The sequence below is a fragment of the Galeopterus variegatus genome, unplaced genomic scaffold (genome assembly GCF_000696425.1).
Source record: "Galeopterus variegatus unplaced genomic scaffold, G_variegatus-3.0.2 Scaffold769, whole genome shotgun sequence".
NCBI classification, from domain to species: Eukaryota; Metazoa; Chordata; class Mammalia; order Dermoptera; family Cynocephalidae; genus Galeopterus; species Galeopterus variegatus.
The window spans coordinates 390,774-404,640 of NW_007726880.1; the positions used below are offsets into that span (position 1 = coordinate 390,774).

Here is a 13,867-nt window from a genome sequence, read left to right on the forward strand (position 1 = left end):
GGATGTCTTCTGCGGGTCCCAGCTTTTCGAATGTCCTCTCATGACACTGTGTTCTATTTGCTTCTTTGTTTCTTATGGATTTGAGTATATCCTGGATGCAATTATGTGAATCAGTCCAGTTTTATATAATTTGCACCTAACTTCTCCCATCTATGTCTTGTTATTTATATACAAAAGTTTTGTTTTTATTATACATAAGTAACATTTTAACATTGTCAGATAGCTTCTTTATTTTTCCTGGCTTCTGCTATTACTTTTTAAGGAAGACCTACCCTACTCTCAAAATCAAAAATAGTATTATCTTAAATTTTGCTTTTCACATTTAGGAAACCATCTGGAAATGTTTTTTGCACAGGCATGAAAGGAGACCTTACTGCACAAGTGTACAGCTGTCTCCCCAGTACCTGTATTGAATGGCACGTCCATTCCTGGCCTCATCAGTGGTATTTAAGCTTTTTTAGCAGCAACACTCTTCATCACTTGCCACTTGGCAGAAAATAACTTCATTATGATCCATGGGAACCGCAAAACAGTTTGAAAACTATTGTTTGGAGAAGGCTTTAGCATGGGGTTGATGCTGTGGACTGCTCGGCAGCTCTGTCCTGGTGATGGGGACCCCTTGTGGCGACTGCTTTCAGCAGTTATAGTGGGAACAGTCTGGAAGTCCTGTTTTTACCTGCTCTGGGGACAGATCAACTGTTCTGTTGATGGCCCGAGTATAGGAAAAGTTCCTGCCTTCCCCTCTTCCCCCAACATGTTTCTTGGACATGGGGCTAATTTTCTCTTTTTTGGCCCATAGTCGAATTCTGTTCCAGGCCTCACTGAGCTCCTGTTCCAGCAGCCCAAACATGCTTCAATAACTTCCAGCCTCGATGGGATAGTGAGGCTAGGCCTGGTATAAATGTCACTTCCTCCATGCAGCCATCCTGGATTGACACTCTTCCCCATGCTGCCACAGCACTTCCACCCTGGCTGCAGCCCTACTCACTCTGCTGTGTGTCATGGTCAGGTGGGTAGAGATCTGCCCTTAAGAATTGGGTCCCTGGGGGCAGAGGCTTGACAACAGATCAGCTCTCCTCGCTGCTTGGCACAGTGCCTGGCGGCAGACACCATCAGCATGTGTGGGACTGAAATGCAAGAGAAGACACAGGCTGTCTCGGGTGCTTTGGGCTGAGGGGCTGTCTGACACACATTCATGGGGAAAGTGAGAATGAAGTGGCTTGGCAGGGCTGAAGCTTCCCTTTGCCCCAGAGTCTTCGTTCTGGGATGTCATCACCTTATAGTCAGAAGTCTGCACTCCACTTGGCAAGGGAGGTTTATTTCATTGGAAGAAAAGAAAAGTATACTGATTATTTTACAAGAGTGTTTTTCTTACAAACTAATTTTAAAATGGTTTGCATTGCTATGGTAGGATTTGGCACTCTAAGGAGGCAGCTTACATCTTACATTTGGATCACCTAGTACATTCCTTCAGGTGAAGCCAAAAGCCGGTGCTGGCTACAACTGTCCAAGACTTTGAGGGTCTCCAGGGCTGCCTTCCTGACCCCAGGCTCCGAGTCCAGCTGCAGTTCCTGGAGAGCTGAGAGTGAGCACGAAGAGGAAAGAGTCAGGACCCTCTGGGTCAGGACCACAAGCCTCTGCCCCGCGCAGCATGTGTGGATTGCAGGCAAAGGCAGCTGACGGTCGGGCGGGACCTCCCGTGTGTGTGAAGCCAGAAGACAGCAGGTGGAGCTATGTTGGCACATACACCACAGCTCTCTCCGGGCTTCAGTAACCACTCTAACGGACAGGAAGATCACCCACAGAGCCTGACTGCAGACACAGGGCAGAAGCATCTCAGAACTATGTGTGAATGGCAGGAGACGCAAAGGAACAAAATGGACTTCACCCATCAAACAGTTGTCTCCCTGGATACCCACCCCTAGGTGCATCCAGCTCTCTCTGCCCTGGTTACACCCAGCCCCCCAAAATCCCCCACAACAAAGGGTCATCTGGCTCTCCCCTCGAACCAGTTTCACTAAGCTCCCCAAGTGAGTTTTGGTGATTTATGGACTCAGAATGTAATTGAGTCTCCACTACTTACAATTCCGTAATCCTGCAAAGTCCAGCTTTTTCAGATAATGTGCAGACATCTGCTTGATAATAATTCCTAAAATGGTAGCCAAAGAAATGCTCACCACGCGAAAATTAGGTCAACAGACAAATCCCTCTGTGTCCCTCCCTGCAAGACACTTGCTTTTATTTTATGAGGATATCAGTTAAGGATTTAGGTGGGCCAAAATTGGCGAGGAAGAAGACTGATCCAATCAGCCAGGTAAGCATGGTGTGGCAGGTGGACTTGCACTCTGGTCCCAGCTCTGCCACCTGTTTTCCCCACCTCCAGACCTAGGGTTGACCAGCTGGCCCTTCAAGGCCTGTACTTAATCAGGTGACATCTGTCTGCTCACCTGCCAAGTTGCAGGCAGCAATTCTGATCCCTGAGAAGTTATTTTTAACATAGGTCATCGTCTCTAGCAAGAAGCTGTGGAGAACAGCAGGCTTTTTCTGAGTCTGCAAAAAAAATAAGTAACACACACAGCTTTAGAGGATGAAATCCTGGAAACAAGCTGTTCACCAAGAGTGTTCCCATCAGTCGTTTACATCAATTCCCTTGCAACTAGGAGCATCTGCCCAGAGAGGGCAAGCACCCATTCCAGTGTCACACAGCGGATCAGTAACTGGGCAGGTGATAGACCCTCAGCCCTCTGTTGCATTCTTGACCGATTGGAGGGGCTATTACATTTTTCTAGAGTCTGTGCTGTCCAATACAGTAGCCACTGGCCACATGTGGCGCTTGAGGACTTGAAATGTGGCTGGTCTAAATTAAGCGTAAAGTGCCTTCTGGATTTTGAAGACTATGGTAAAAAAATAATAATAAAATGTCACAATACTAATTTTTGAATTGATTACATGTTGAAATGATTGTTTTGGCTGTATTGGGTAAAATGAAATATATTATTAAAACTCGTTCCACCTCTTTTCCACTTTTCTGAATGTGGGTACTAGAAAATTTTTAAATGGGGTATGAGGCTTGCATTCTATTTCTCTTGGGCAGTGCTGGTCTCAACATTGCACATCTAGAAGGGAAACATAGGGTCACAAGAAAGAAGTCTGCAGCAGCTGTAACCCTAAGCTCCAAGCCAGTGTGTGGCCACCTGGGATGGGCCAGTCCCCCTTCGGCTTTCTCACCAGGATGGAGCACATGGCCATCTGGAAAACAGTCATCTCGTCATCAGCATTGGCCTCACTTCGCCCCGAGGGGCTCTCCAGGGACTTCCAGCCCCAGAAGTGCACACACTGATACATGGTGGCCATGCAGGCCTGGAAGGACAACAGGACACAGGATAGCAGAAGAGGCCTCAGGTGGACTGGACAGTCTCTACTCACCAGCAAAGGTGGTTCACAAGAGGGATGGGGCTGGCAAGAAGCCAGAGGACAGCCCCAGAAAAGCCTCACAGAGCCAAAGAAGGGAGGGGCTGGGGGCCCCTGGGAGCCAACTCGGGACTGGAGCCACCACCAGCTTGCATATGGCTATATGTTCATTTAGAAAAAGCCTGGAGGCAGGTGCAGCCCCACTGGCCCCTCTGCAGCCCCTTGGTGACGTCAGCACCCCTGCCAGGGACCCAGTCCCCCAGGAGATTGGGAGTCAGGAGGCTGGCTTGGGGAGAGCAGGACTGGACAAGCTTTCTCATCCTTCCAGACCCACTCCACCCAGCTCCTTCCTCCCACCTCCCGCCTTCTAGCACAACTGCAGGCAGGAGCCCCTGACCTCAGGCTCCCAGGAGATGGGAGGGCTGGAAGAGACAGGTGGGGTATCTTCCTGAGGGATGGGGATGGTAAGGGCCTCTGTGGCTAGCCCCCGCTTCCCATCCCCTGCTGGTCTCCCCTGATCTGTCCCTTCTTGGAAGCCGCCCCAACACACTGTCTCGGTCACCCTTGCTGGTGTGCCCTCAGCTTCTTCCCTGAGCCCCAGCCCCACCAGACCACTGTGAGCTGTAGACAGAGAGTATCGAGGATCAGCAAGGAAAAGGAGTCTCTAAGTGGTGACGCTTCATGCCCAGGGTTACCAGGGACTCCGCAGCAGAGCAAAGCCCCAGTCTGGGGTGTCAGAGCAAAGCCCCAGTCTGGGGTGTGTGCTTCAGGACACCCCTCACCTCCCTGTGAGTGCCACCTAGACCACCCCCACCCACACCTGGCAACCTGCAGCCCTCACAGCAATGGGATTGAGGGGACTTGTGACCCCAGAGCTGGGGACCAAGGCACTAGGTGAAAATGTTCCCCTCCTATGGGTACAGCTGCATCCCCAAGGCTCAAGAGGAGGGTCCAGAACTGCCCCAACCCCAGCCAGCACCCCAGCACCCCCTCCTCAGCCTGCAGGAAGACGGGAGGAGAGAAGAGGGAGGTCAGGGTCGGGCTACAGGGTCAGTGAGGAGACTGCGGGGACAGGTGCCTGAGAGGCTGCCACTGAGCGAGGGGAGGCGGCTGTCCCTCCTCCCACCCCAAAGCAACAAAGGAGCTGGGCCTTGGAGAGGGCGGAGAAGCTGGGCCAGCACCCTCCGGTGCTCCTAGCAGCCACCAACATGGGCCTGCCCCGTGGGGAGCACCGAGGGGAGATTCAAGGCAAATTTTAAGCAGGACCCAGGCCTGACATCCAAAAGTGACCTGCGAGTTATAGAAGCTGCTAGAAGAAAGGGGGATGGGCAGAGGACGGATGCAGACAGTGACTGGAGAAAAGGAAACTACGCCATGTTCCCCCACGGAGCTGAGACTGCTTAGAATGGCCCCTCTCCCCAGCAGGATCCCGGCGGATTGTGGCCTCTGGGCTCTCAGAGAAGACTGGTGAGGTGGGGAAAGCCCAAGGACCTCTCCCTTCTGGGGACATCGAGTCCCAGACTTGGGCTTGTCTTACTCGAGCCACGTTGGAGCAGGGGTCCTGGCAGTGCAGCATGAGGGGGACCCAGGCTTTCTTCACTTCCCCTTTGAAGAAATGCTTCTTGGAAATCCTCACCACCTTTGCCAGCTTCCCAAAGAGCACGAAGGCTTTGAAACGCAGCTGCCCGCTGTCCTGCAGCGAGATGTGCAAGTGAAGGCTGGCATCCGGGAAGCAAGGACCCGACCAAACCCTAGCCATTCTCCACAGGCCATTTTCAATCCCTTGGCCCCTACAGAGCCTTCTGGGTCATTCCATCAGGGTGGAGCCTCTCCTTGGGCAGGGTTCATGTAGCACTCGAGGGACTGGGCATTATCTGGTCCTTGTGACTGTCTGTTCTCTGGAGGAGGGCTTGTGCCAAATCTGAATGCCCCCCACTGCCTAGCAGGGGCCCTGCACGTACGGGGGCTCGGGATTGCTCCTGGACTGCAAGGAAATCAAGGGACAAGCTCCTCTGTCATAGAAGGGCCAGAGGGCCCAGGAGCCCTCAGATTCTACAGCACTGGTTCCCTGGAACTTTGAACAAGACTTTTTTTTTTTTTTTACAAGATCCCCTGATCAGCCCAGCGATACTTTTTCTGCTCCAGGACACATCTTTTCCCTGGGGGTGAGGGAGGCTCAGGTCTGGACTCACGTTGTCGAAGAAGACCCTGCACTGCTCGGAGATGGCATCGAAGGAGGAGCCCAGGTCCCCTTCTCGGAGCTCAGCCAGGATTTTGGTCAGGGCCTCCATGCCCTCAGCGGCCACACTGGGGCTCCCGGGCCCCCTCAGGGAGCCCAGGCACTTCTCCAGCAGGAGCTTCCGATGCTGCTTCACCTGGTGGAGGCGGGCGGCCCTGAGCTCCACCTCAGTCCCCAGCTGGCTGGAGCTGGCCCCGGGGACCTGGGCTCGGGGGTGCCATACCTTCCTAGGGGCGCCCAGAGCCATGTTGCCGAGGGCGCGCAGGGAGAGCACCCGCAGGGCCTCGTCCTCTTCCTGGTCCACGCCCTTCTCCAGCATCAGCACCGCCGGCCTCAGCAGCTTCTGCTGGTGCAGGATCGGGTCGCTCATGAACTGCAAAGGAGAACTTTGACAGTTATCCCCAGCAGAGGCCTGTTTCTCAGCAGCAAGGCAGGACATGGGATTAGATGCAAGGCACAGAGTGGATGCTCTGTGAGCAAGAGGGGAGGGGTTGTGAGTGCCTCAGTTTCCTCAACTGTGAAAAGGGGGTGACGCTAGCACGTGCCTCAGAGGAGTTGTGGGAATTCAGTAATGAAATGTGTGGGCAATGCTAGACAAGTGTGCCCTATGCAGGTACGTATAGTCACTCGCCACTTATTTCTTCAGTTATGACAGCGCAGCTGCTGTGTGCCGGAGCCACACCCACCCGTGTATGAACAGAAATGCATAAGAAGCATGAATTTCACTCATTTGAGAGAATCACTACTGGCCGCTCAAAGTGCCAAGACCTCAGGTCAATGGGGACCCCCTGGTGTGTGTGTGCACGCGTGCGTGCTTGTGTGTGTGTGTGTGTGTGTGTATACAAACACTTGAGTATGTTTAAAGAGACCCAAAGAAAACTAAACACCAAACTGGTGCGTCCAGGACAGGAGGAGTAAGCTAGTCTCCTGACCATTAGGCACAGATGCTCTAACCTCCCTAGCCCTGTCTCTGCCTCATCCCCCCTCCAGCCCATCCTGGACACCAACATCAGCGTGAGCATCCTAGGGCACTCAGTTCATTTAAACATTTGCTGAGCCAGGCAGGGTGGTAAATAAAACGATCACACCCTATTTTAAATGCCCTTCAAGAAAAAGTCCAAGCCTCTTAGCATGTGTCAAAACAAAATTATTTTAAAATCCACCCCTATTGACTTTTGAAGAATTTAAATAACTTGTTTTTTGAAAACTGGAACTAATTTTCAAACAGTTAGCTAGCACTTAGTGAGTACTTACCGCACAGCCAAGCAATGTGTACATTATCTCATCTAATTTGCAAAGCCCTGTAAGGTAGGTACTGCTGTCCCCAGTTTAGCAGATGCAGAAATTGGAGAACTGAGACTTATCCACAGCTGCTTGGCTGCTGAGGAGTCAGAGCCTAACCAGGACCTCTAATTCTAGTACGTGGGCCTGGCCACTGCATGCAGGGCTTCCAGCCCCCTACAGTTGTAAATTCAGATATATCAAAAGGGACAGTTCCCCAGGTGAGACAATGAGGGAGAGCCCCTCTTTCCCACCTCTATTTTGAGGTTTTACAGAGGAGACATGACCACAGAGAACAGCCCGTGAACTTGATGAGCATCCCAGGTTGGTCTTCTATCAGGCCGGGAGTTTTTGTACAGCCCATAGCCAGGAGTCATTTGCACAGTTTTCAATGGTGGAAAAAAATCTAAGACAGTTTGTGACACATGAAAATGATATGAAGTTTCAATTTGTGCCCATCAGCCTGTTGTCCTAGAGCCCAGCCACGCCCACTGGGTTATGCATTGCCTGCAGAGGCTCCCCCGCAGCAGCCGGGTTGACTACAAAGTCAAAAATATTTATTTACTATGTGGCCCTGCCCTCTACAAAAAAGTTTGCTGACCCCTGGCCCGGGCTTGTGTTTGGTTCCTACAGCATACTGGGCATCGGGAGGCCGATAAAATTTTTCCTAAAAGTTTTCTGGCTAATTCCCTCTTAATCCCATAAATGCTGTAACCGTATGTTAGGGTAGCTGGGCCATACCATCCATCCCTGCCCCTTCCCCAGTGAGAGCCTAGGGAGCCTCCTCTGGGCCCCCCTGGGTTGCTGGCACATACCTGCCATGCATCAGTCACCTTCTACACTTCAGGGCACAGGCTGTCTCAGCCTCTCTTTCCCCACCTGCCCGGCCCTGAACTACTCATGTGATCAATGAATGAAGGAGTGAAGAAGTGAATGAACACACACAGGAGGAAAGCTTGCCCGCTCCCCAACTCAATGCCCCTCAGAGACTGGGAGATAAGCCAGCCCCAGGAGAGCCCAGGGTACACCCTCCCCCTCCGCTCACGCCCCACCCATGCCCCGCGCCTCACTTCCACACAGACCGCAGTGCTACTGATGCGGCAGCTCAGGACCTCCGAGTCCATGCCCCTGAGCACCAGCTCCGACAGCCTCTGTCTGTAGCCCTCCACGTTCTGCATGCACAGCCTGTGAGGAAGCGTCCCAGCTCCTGCCTGCGTCTGCGCAGGGCCAGGCAGAGCTGCTCTGGAGCCTGGTGCCAGCTCGCGGGGTGATGGCGGTCAGATCTCGTACCATCTCTGGGCCTCTCTCTCCTCCCCCAGGGGGCTTGGCTGGGTTGTCAGTGAAATGATCACTTTCCATCTCCTTTTTATAAAAGGGCTAGATGAGGGCTTTCGTGTGTGATCAGGACCAGCCCCTGCTTGGGGGCCCCATGTGGCCTTGGGCAAGCCCCTCCTCCCCCTGACCTCACACCTCCTGCTTTGGAGCAGGAAGGCTGAAATAAAAGATTCTTGCTGTCCTGCACATCATTGCCATCCCAGACTCTGGGACACAGCCAATGTGACCATTTCTCCAGAAATGAGGCATTTAGCCATAACCCAGGCCACACCTTTCACTGGGGGCCCTTCTGTCCAGCAAGGAGGGGCCTCTGCAGGCACCAGGTCCCACCCTAGGGGAGCCTGGGCCCCACCTGGCCAGCAGGCTCACGCCCTCCAGGAATGTGGCGCTGTTCTCCAGCAGGGTCCACACTGCCTGCTCTTCTACGGCGTGTACCAGGTGCTCGCTGTTGATTCTCTTGAATAAAATCTGCATGGATTTGATCGTGATCCTGGAAGAAGGTAGGAGCCCATAATGCAGCTGCCCTTCTGGGAGCTATGCGCCCAGGGGGAGGGCTGGCCCAGAGGCCGCCGTCTGTGGCTGCCACACTCTGGGCCACATTCTCTGGTCTGTGAGGTGGGGATCCCAATGCCTGCTGGCCTAGCCCAAGGGGGTGAGGGTTCTGTCCCAGGAGAGAAGGGGTTCTCAAACTCTGAAAGCCATACCATGCTGGACACATGTGAGGGAGGATCATGAATAAGATCAGCTTTCAGAAACTTCTCTCCCCACTAAGAGGGGACCACCAAGGCCCCTCAGTGGAGGTGACTCCTGGAGTCCACTGGCATCCAAGAAGCAGCCTGAGGCTGAGCCCAGCACAAGCCTGCTGCCCTGCACCCAGGTCCCCCTCCCACCTGCCCATCTCCCCTGCAGAGCACCTTTGCAGGTTCATCTCCTCGGGCAGGGTCCCTGTGTGGGCCAGTCTCCACATCTTCAGGACAGGCGAGGCAGCCTCCGGCCTGTGGCTGCTGCCGAGCTGCAGCAGGAGTGTGTAGACAAGGTCGGGAAAGAGGTCAGGGAGCCTGTCGTCCTCATCCATCTCCTCAATGAGAAGGCGGATGGTGCACAGCGTCTGCAGAGACAAGGGCCAGGGGTGTCAAGACTCCCACCCTGAGACCCCCAAGGAGCCCCAGGGCCTGCCCCTGCAACTCACCATCAGAGGGTCCACTGTGGCCAGGCGCCAGATGTCAGCCTTGGAGGTAGCATTGACCCTGGGAGTGAACCGTGACTGCAGCCGGCCCATCAGGCTATGGAGCATGGTCTGGGCAAAAGGCACGTTCTCCGACACTGCCAGCCACACCTCCATCAGGTGTCTGGCCAAAGATAGGGCACAAGGACTGTGGGTTTCCTGCATGTGCCCTGGCAGCTAAGAATCCAAGGGTGCCCCCTAAGTATGGGTTGAACTCTGGGGGCTGAATCTAGGGAGGTTGAATGAGCCACCAGAGGTTCTGACCCCACACTGAGCCACCAAGCTCTGCCCAGGACACAGCCCGTCGGGAAGCCCTGGCTCCACTACTAGGCAGCTTGCTGATATCATACCACCTACTCCTCCCAACACACCGTTGAAGAAGATATTTTTATCTCCATATTCTACAGAAAAGGAAACTCAGGTTTGCGGAGCTTAGGTAACCTGCCAAACTGTAATTGGAAATGGACTTCCTGATCCCAAAGTCCAAGTCTAAGCCCATGGCCCTGCCAAGAAGAAAAGTGCCCCAGTATAGTGATTTAATGTGCCCGGGATAGACGTACAGAGGTGGGAATCTGGTAGGTTCTCAAAGGCTAAAGCAACAAGTCTAATAAGGTTAATTGAACGAAGAGACCTGCAAACTGCCTATCTGAGTCCACAAGACCAAACGCCCAAGTTTGGGGTGGAGGAGACATGGTCAGGGCCTCATGATAGGGATCAAATGCAGAGGTGGACACAGAACACTCATTAGCACCGTGTGTAAAAAGGCCACAGGGCTGTAAGGAAATGAGAAAGCTGGGACCTCAGTCCTACAACAGCAAGAAACTTGATTCTACCAACAACCACGTGAGCTTGGAAGACGACCCAGCTATGGAATGCAGCCGGCCATCACCTCGATCGCAGCCTTGTGAGACCCTGAGCAGAGGGCCCAGCTAAGCCCCACCCAGACTCCTGACCCACAGGAACTGAGAGAGAACACAGGGTGCTGTTCTGAGCTTCTAAGCTGCTGGTAATTTGTTACGCAGTGATAGCTAACCAATATAGATGCTGGTGAGCTAAGTGAAAGCCAGCGTGGCATGGCCACCAAGAAGGCCAGCCCGGCCCAGGTCTGCCCTGACAGGGCTGCACCAAACACTGCCCCCCACCCCTGCCCAGCGCTGCCCCAAGAGCCACTAACCCTCATTAAATCACAAAATCTGCACTGTCCTCCCACCTAGACCCATGGCAGGGTTGCCCTCCCGAGAAGCAGCCCCACGGGGAGCCACGCCTGCCCTTCCTGTGGGTCAGCCCCCCGGCCCCGGATCCCAGGCCTGTGTGTGAAGCGTTTCTCTCTGTTCACAGCCCCCTAGTGCAACATCCGCCCCATCTCACTGCCCCAGCCCAGGTCCAGCTGCTCTGGGGATGACTGCCCACCTCCTTCCAGGCCCTCCCCACGTGAATCCCGAAGCCTCCTCAAGCACGTTCCCACATTTGGTGAGACTCTGCCACACACAGGAGGTAGTGCTATTTGCAGAGATGACACCGGGAAGGAGGGGCTGCTCTCTGCTCTGCTTACTCATGGCCACCTGCCAGGCTGGAGGTTGGGCCATTTCATCCCTTGGGGACCTGAACAAGTGCTTCCCCTCTCAGGCCACATGTCAAAAGAAATAGGGACAGACTGGAGCATCTCCAGAGGTTTGCTCAGGTCTTGGGAGCCACGTCCTTTGGCTTATCCTCCCAGAGTTCTGTTCCCACAGGGAAGGAAAGGGCTGCCATGGGGAGACACTGGGCTCCATGGTCACTGTCCCAGAGCGACAACCAGGACATGTGAGGAGCTGCGGTATCCAGATCCCAGCTCCATGTGACGAAGCTACATGAGAAGTCTGGGCACTGGATCAGTGCTGCATCACGGGCTGGGACTCCTATGGGAGGTGCACAGAGAGGGTTCTGACCCACTCAGGGTGGGACAGGTACTGCCCAAGGCCCCGAGCATCCAGGATGTCAGCTGGTGAGTTGGGCCTGGTCTGAACTGCACAGGGGACCACAGCCCCTCCTCCAGGGCACGCACCTCTCCATGGGCAGGGGCTGCCTCAGGAGTGATGTGAGGACTGTCTCCTGGTGGTAGTGTGCCAGCAGCAGGACACCTTCAATGAGGAGACGCCGCACCTCCAGGTGATCCACCACCGGCAGGTGTACCAGGATGGCACCCAGGATCTCGGCCACCTGGGGAGGGGGTGGGGCATCACTGGGGCAGCCTGGGCCCCATGGGACACCCCTCCTCCAGGGACTCTTGCCAGTTGGACAATGGGCGGATTAAACTGCCAGCACCCTCCCCACACTTCTCATTTTACTGGGTTTTTGGGGTGGGAGGTGGTGCCCTCTGGGAGAGAGAGCCTCAGGCCTAGTCCACCATCCACTCACTGACCAGGTTGCTCGACAGCAAGCAGGAGTTTGGGGGAGGAAATATCAGCGGGTGCAGGTGGGGCCCTTGTCTGGTCCCTTGCATCTGGGTGCACCGGGCAGCCCCAGCCCTGCTCCCTGCCACGGCTCTGCCACCTTGTCCTCCAGCTCCTTGACCCGCATCTGGAGGAAGGTGCCTATCCAGGTGACAGAGGCCTTGTCGTGCTGCAGGTTCATGGCCCCAATGTTCTCGCAGAGTTTCTGGATGAGCGAGACCACTTCGTCGCAATTGAACTCCATGCAGACCACCTAGGAACAGAGTAGGCCGAACCTCAGGTCCCCAAACCAAGTCCCAGGCCAACCCCCCTGTCCTCCTGTAGCCACTGATGCCCCCTCCCCCCGCCCCCTCTCATGGCCCAGCCTGGGCCCCACATCCTCTCTCAGACCATGGCATGGTCTCCTCCCGGGCCCTGCCCAGCCTGAGGCTGTCCCCGCCACGGGTCTGCTCGGAACATCACTCCCCTACTCCAAAGGCCCGTTCTGCTTTCCGGAATGTACCCACTCACTGCCACTCCTCATCGCCTGCCCCCTCCCTTCCCAAACCCCAAACTCGCCCCGTCCTCACTCTGCTGCCTTGTAGCCTGGGTGTCCTGAGCCCTGATGCCCTCCAACCTGGTCCTGCCACTGTGCAGGCCACCCTTGCTCCAGAAAGCCACCTCTGCCTCTGGGACAGAAGTGACCCCTCCCTTCTGAAGTCCCAAGCCCCATTTAAGTGGCTCTGAGACATCCACCCATTAGCACACCATCGGCCTGCCCATGTCCAACGCCTGTGTGCAGGGCCCATCTGGATGGTTCCTGCAGTCCCCTCCACGCTCAGTGGGATGAGGAGAAGACAGCCAGGGAATGCTAAGCATCTACTGTGTGCCAGAGAGCCCAGGGGGAACCTGACACACTGTAGGCCATTTCAGTACAGATGGTGTCAGCTGGACCAAAGGCCATGGAAGCTGCAGCCCCTAGAGAAGTGGGCTGCGTGGCCAGCCGAGGAAGGCCCCACCGCAGGAGATGGCCCAGGCACCCCGACACCAGTCCAGCAGTCCACCCGGGCTTCCCTCTCATCACCTTGGCCATTCTGGATGACACACAGAAAATCTGCTCCACGTCCATTCCCCAGAGGTCCTCCTTACATTTCTCCAGCTCCTTCTCCTTGGTAATGTCCCATAAGGAGCAGGTCTGGGTTGCTGTTGGGAACACAATTTCAGAAATGACCAGCAAGGACACAGAGCCTGGCCTCGGCCATTTCATGATCAGCTTCTGCTCCGACTCTGGGGGCCTGCGCCACCCTCCAGCATCCAGACACCCCATCCCTTCTTGTCTTTGCTCTCACTGTTCCTGCTGTGTGGGGACCTCTGCCTGCACCACCTCTGCACACAGCTCACATGCCTGCTCTCCCCTGAGCTCAGCTCTGGCCAGTTCTGCCAAGTCTTTGGTATCTGCAAGCTGACCTTATCCCAGTAGGGCCCTCAGTGCCCAGCATATGCCCTCAGTGAATCAATGTGAACTAAGAGCCTCTCTTTCCAGAAGTTTCCATGACCTCTTGGTGAGCTGTCCCCCACCCCTGCCCCGACTCTCCTGCTGGTCACCCTTGTGTGTCTCCACAGCTGCCTGCACAGAGAAGCTATGCTTCCCTCCAGGGCAGACCCGCAGCTGACACCTCTGGTGCCAGCCCTCCTTCCCAGCCTGAAGAGGCTGGCCCTCGTGTCCTGCCTTCTCCATACCATGAAGATCTAGCAGGTTGGACAGGACATTAGTTGATGCCATGCGGGTTCTTCGGTGAGTGTCACAGGTGCATGGGGCGATGAGTCCAACCAGCGTGCCAAACTGCCCCAGCTTCAGGGGGATCTGCAGGACAGGAGACCGCAAGGCTCACACCCTCTGCCTTCTCATGCACACCTCGGGCTGCCCAGGGGCAGCGTAGGGTGACTAGAGAGGGCGAAACCTGA

The 13,867-nt window shown here is 55.1% G+C and overlaps 1 protein-coding gene across 1 annotated transcript in view; it reads right to left on the reverse strand.

Moving 5' to 3' along the window:
- Positions 1-1,445: 1,445 nt before the first annotated feature.
- Positions 1,446-13,867, reverse strand: part of MROH2A (maestro heat-like repeat family member 2A) — a 47,860-nt gene continuing 35,438 nt past the window's right edge. Inside the window, exons 29-43 of the mRNA XM_008572264.1 lie at positions 13,643-13,766; positions 12,987-13,105; positions 12,024-12,176; positions 11,536-11,690; positions 9,456-9,615; positions 9,181-9,374; positions 8,619-8,756; positions 8,002-8,116; positions 5,874-6,023; positions 5,604-5,786; positions 4,949-5,104; positions 3,229-3,360; positions 2,448-2,550; positions 2,084-2,149; positions 1,446-1,579 (exon numbers count right to left, since the gene is read on the reverse strand). Of these exons, the coding sequence (XP_008570486.1) occupies positions 1,458-1,579; positions 2,084-2,149; positions 2,448-2,550; positions 3,229-3,360; positions 4,949-5,104; positions 5,604-5,786; positions 5,874-6,023; positions 8,002-8,116; positions 8,619-8,756; positions 9,181-9,374; positions 9,456-9,615; positions 11,536-11,690; positions 12,024-12,176; positions 12,987-13,105; positions 13,643-13,766 (2,070 nt within the window). The 3' untranslated portion in view covers positions 1,446-1,457. The remainder of the gene's footprint in view (positions 1,580-2,083; positions 2,150-2,447; positions 2,551-3,228; positions 3,361-4,948; positions 5,105-5,603; positions 5,787-5,873; positions 6,024-8,001; positions 8,117-8,618; positions 8,757-9,180; positions 9,375-9,455; positions 9,616-11,535; positions 11,691-12,023; positions 12,177-12,986; positions 13,106-13,642; positions 13,767-13,867) is intronic.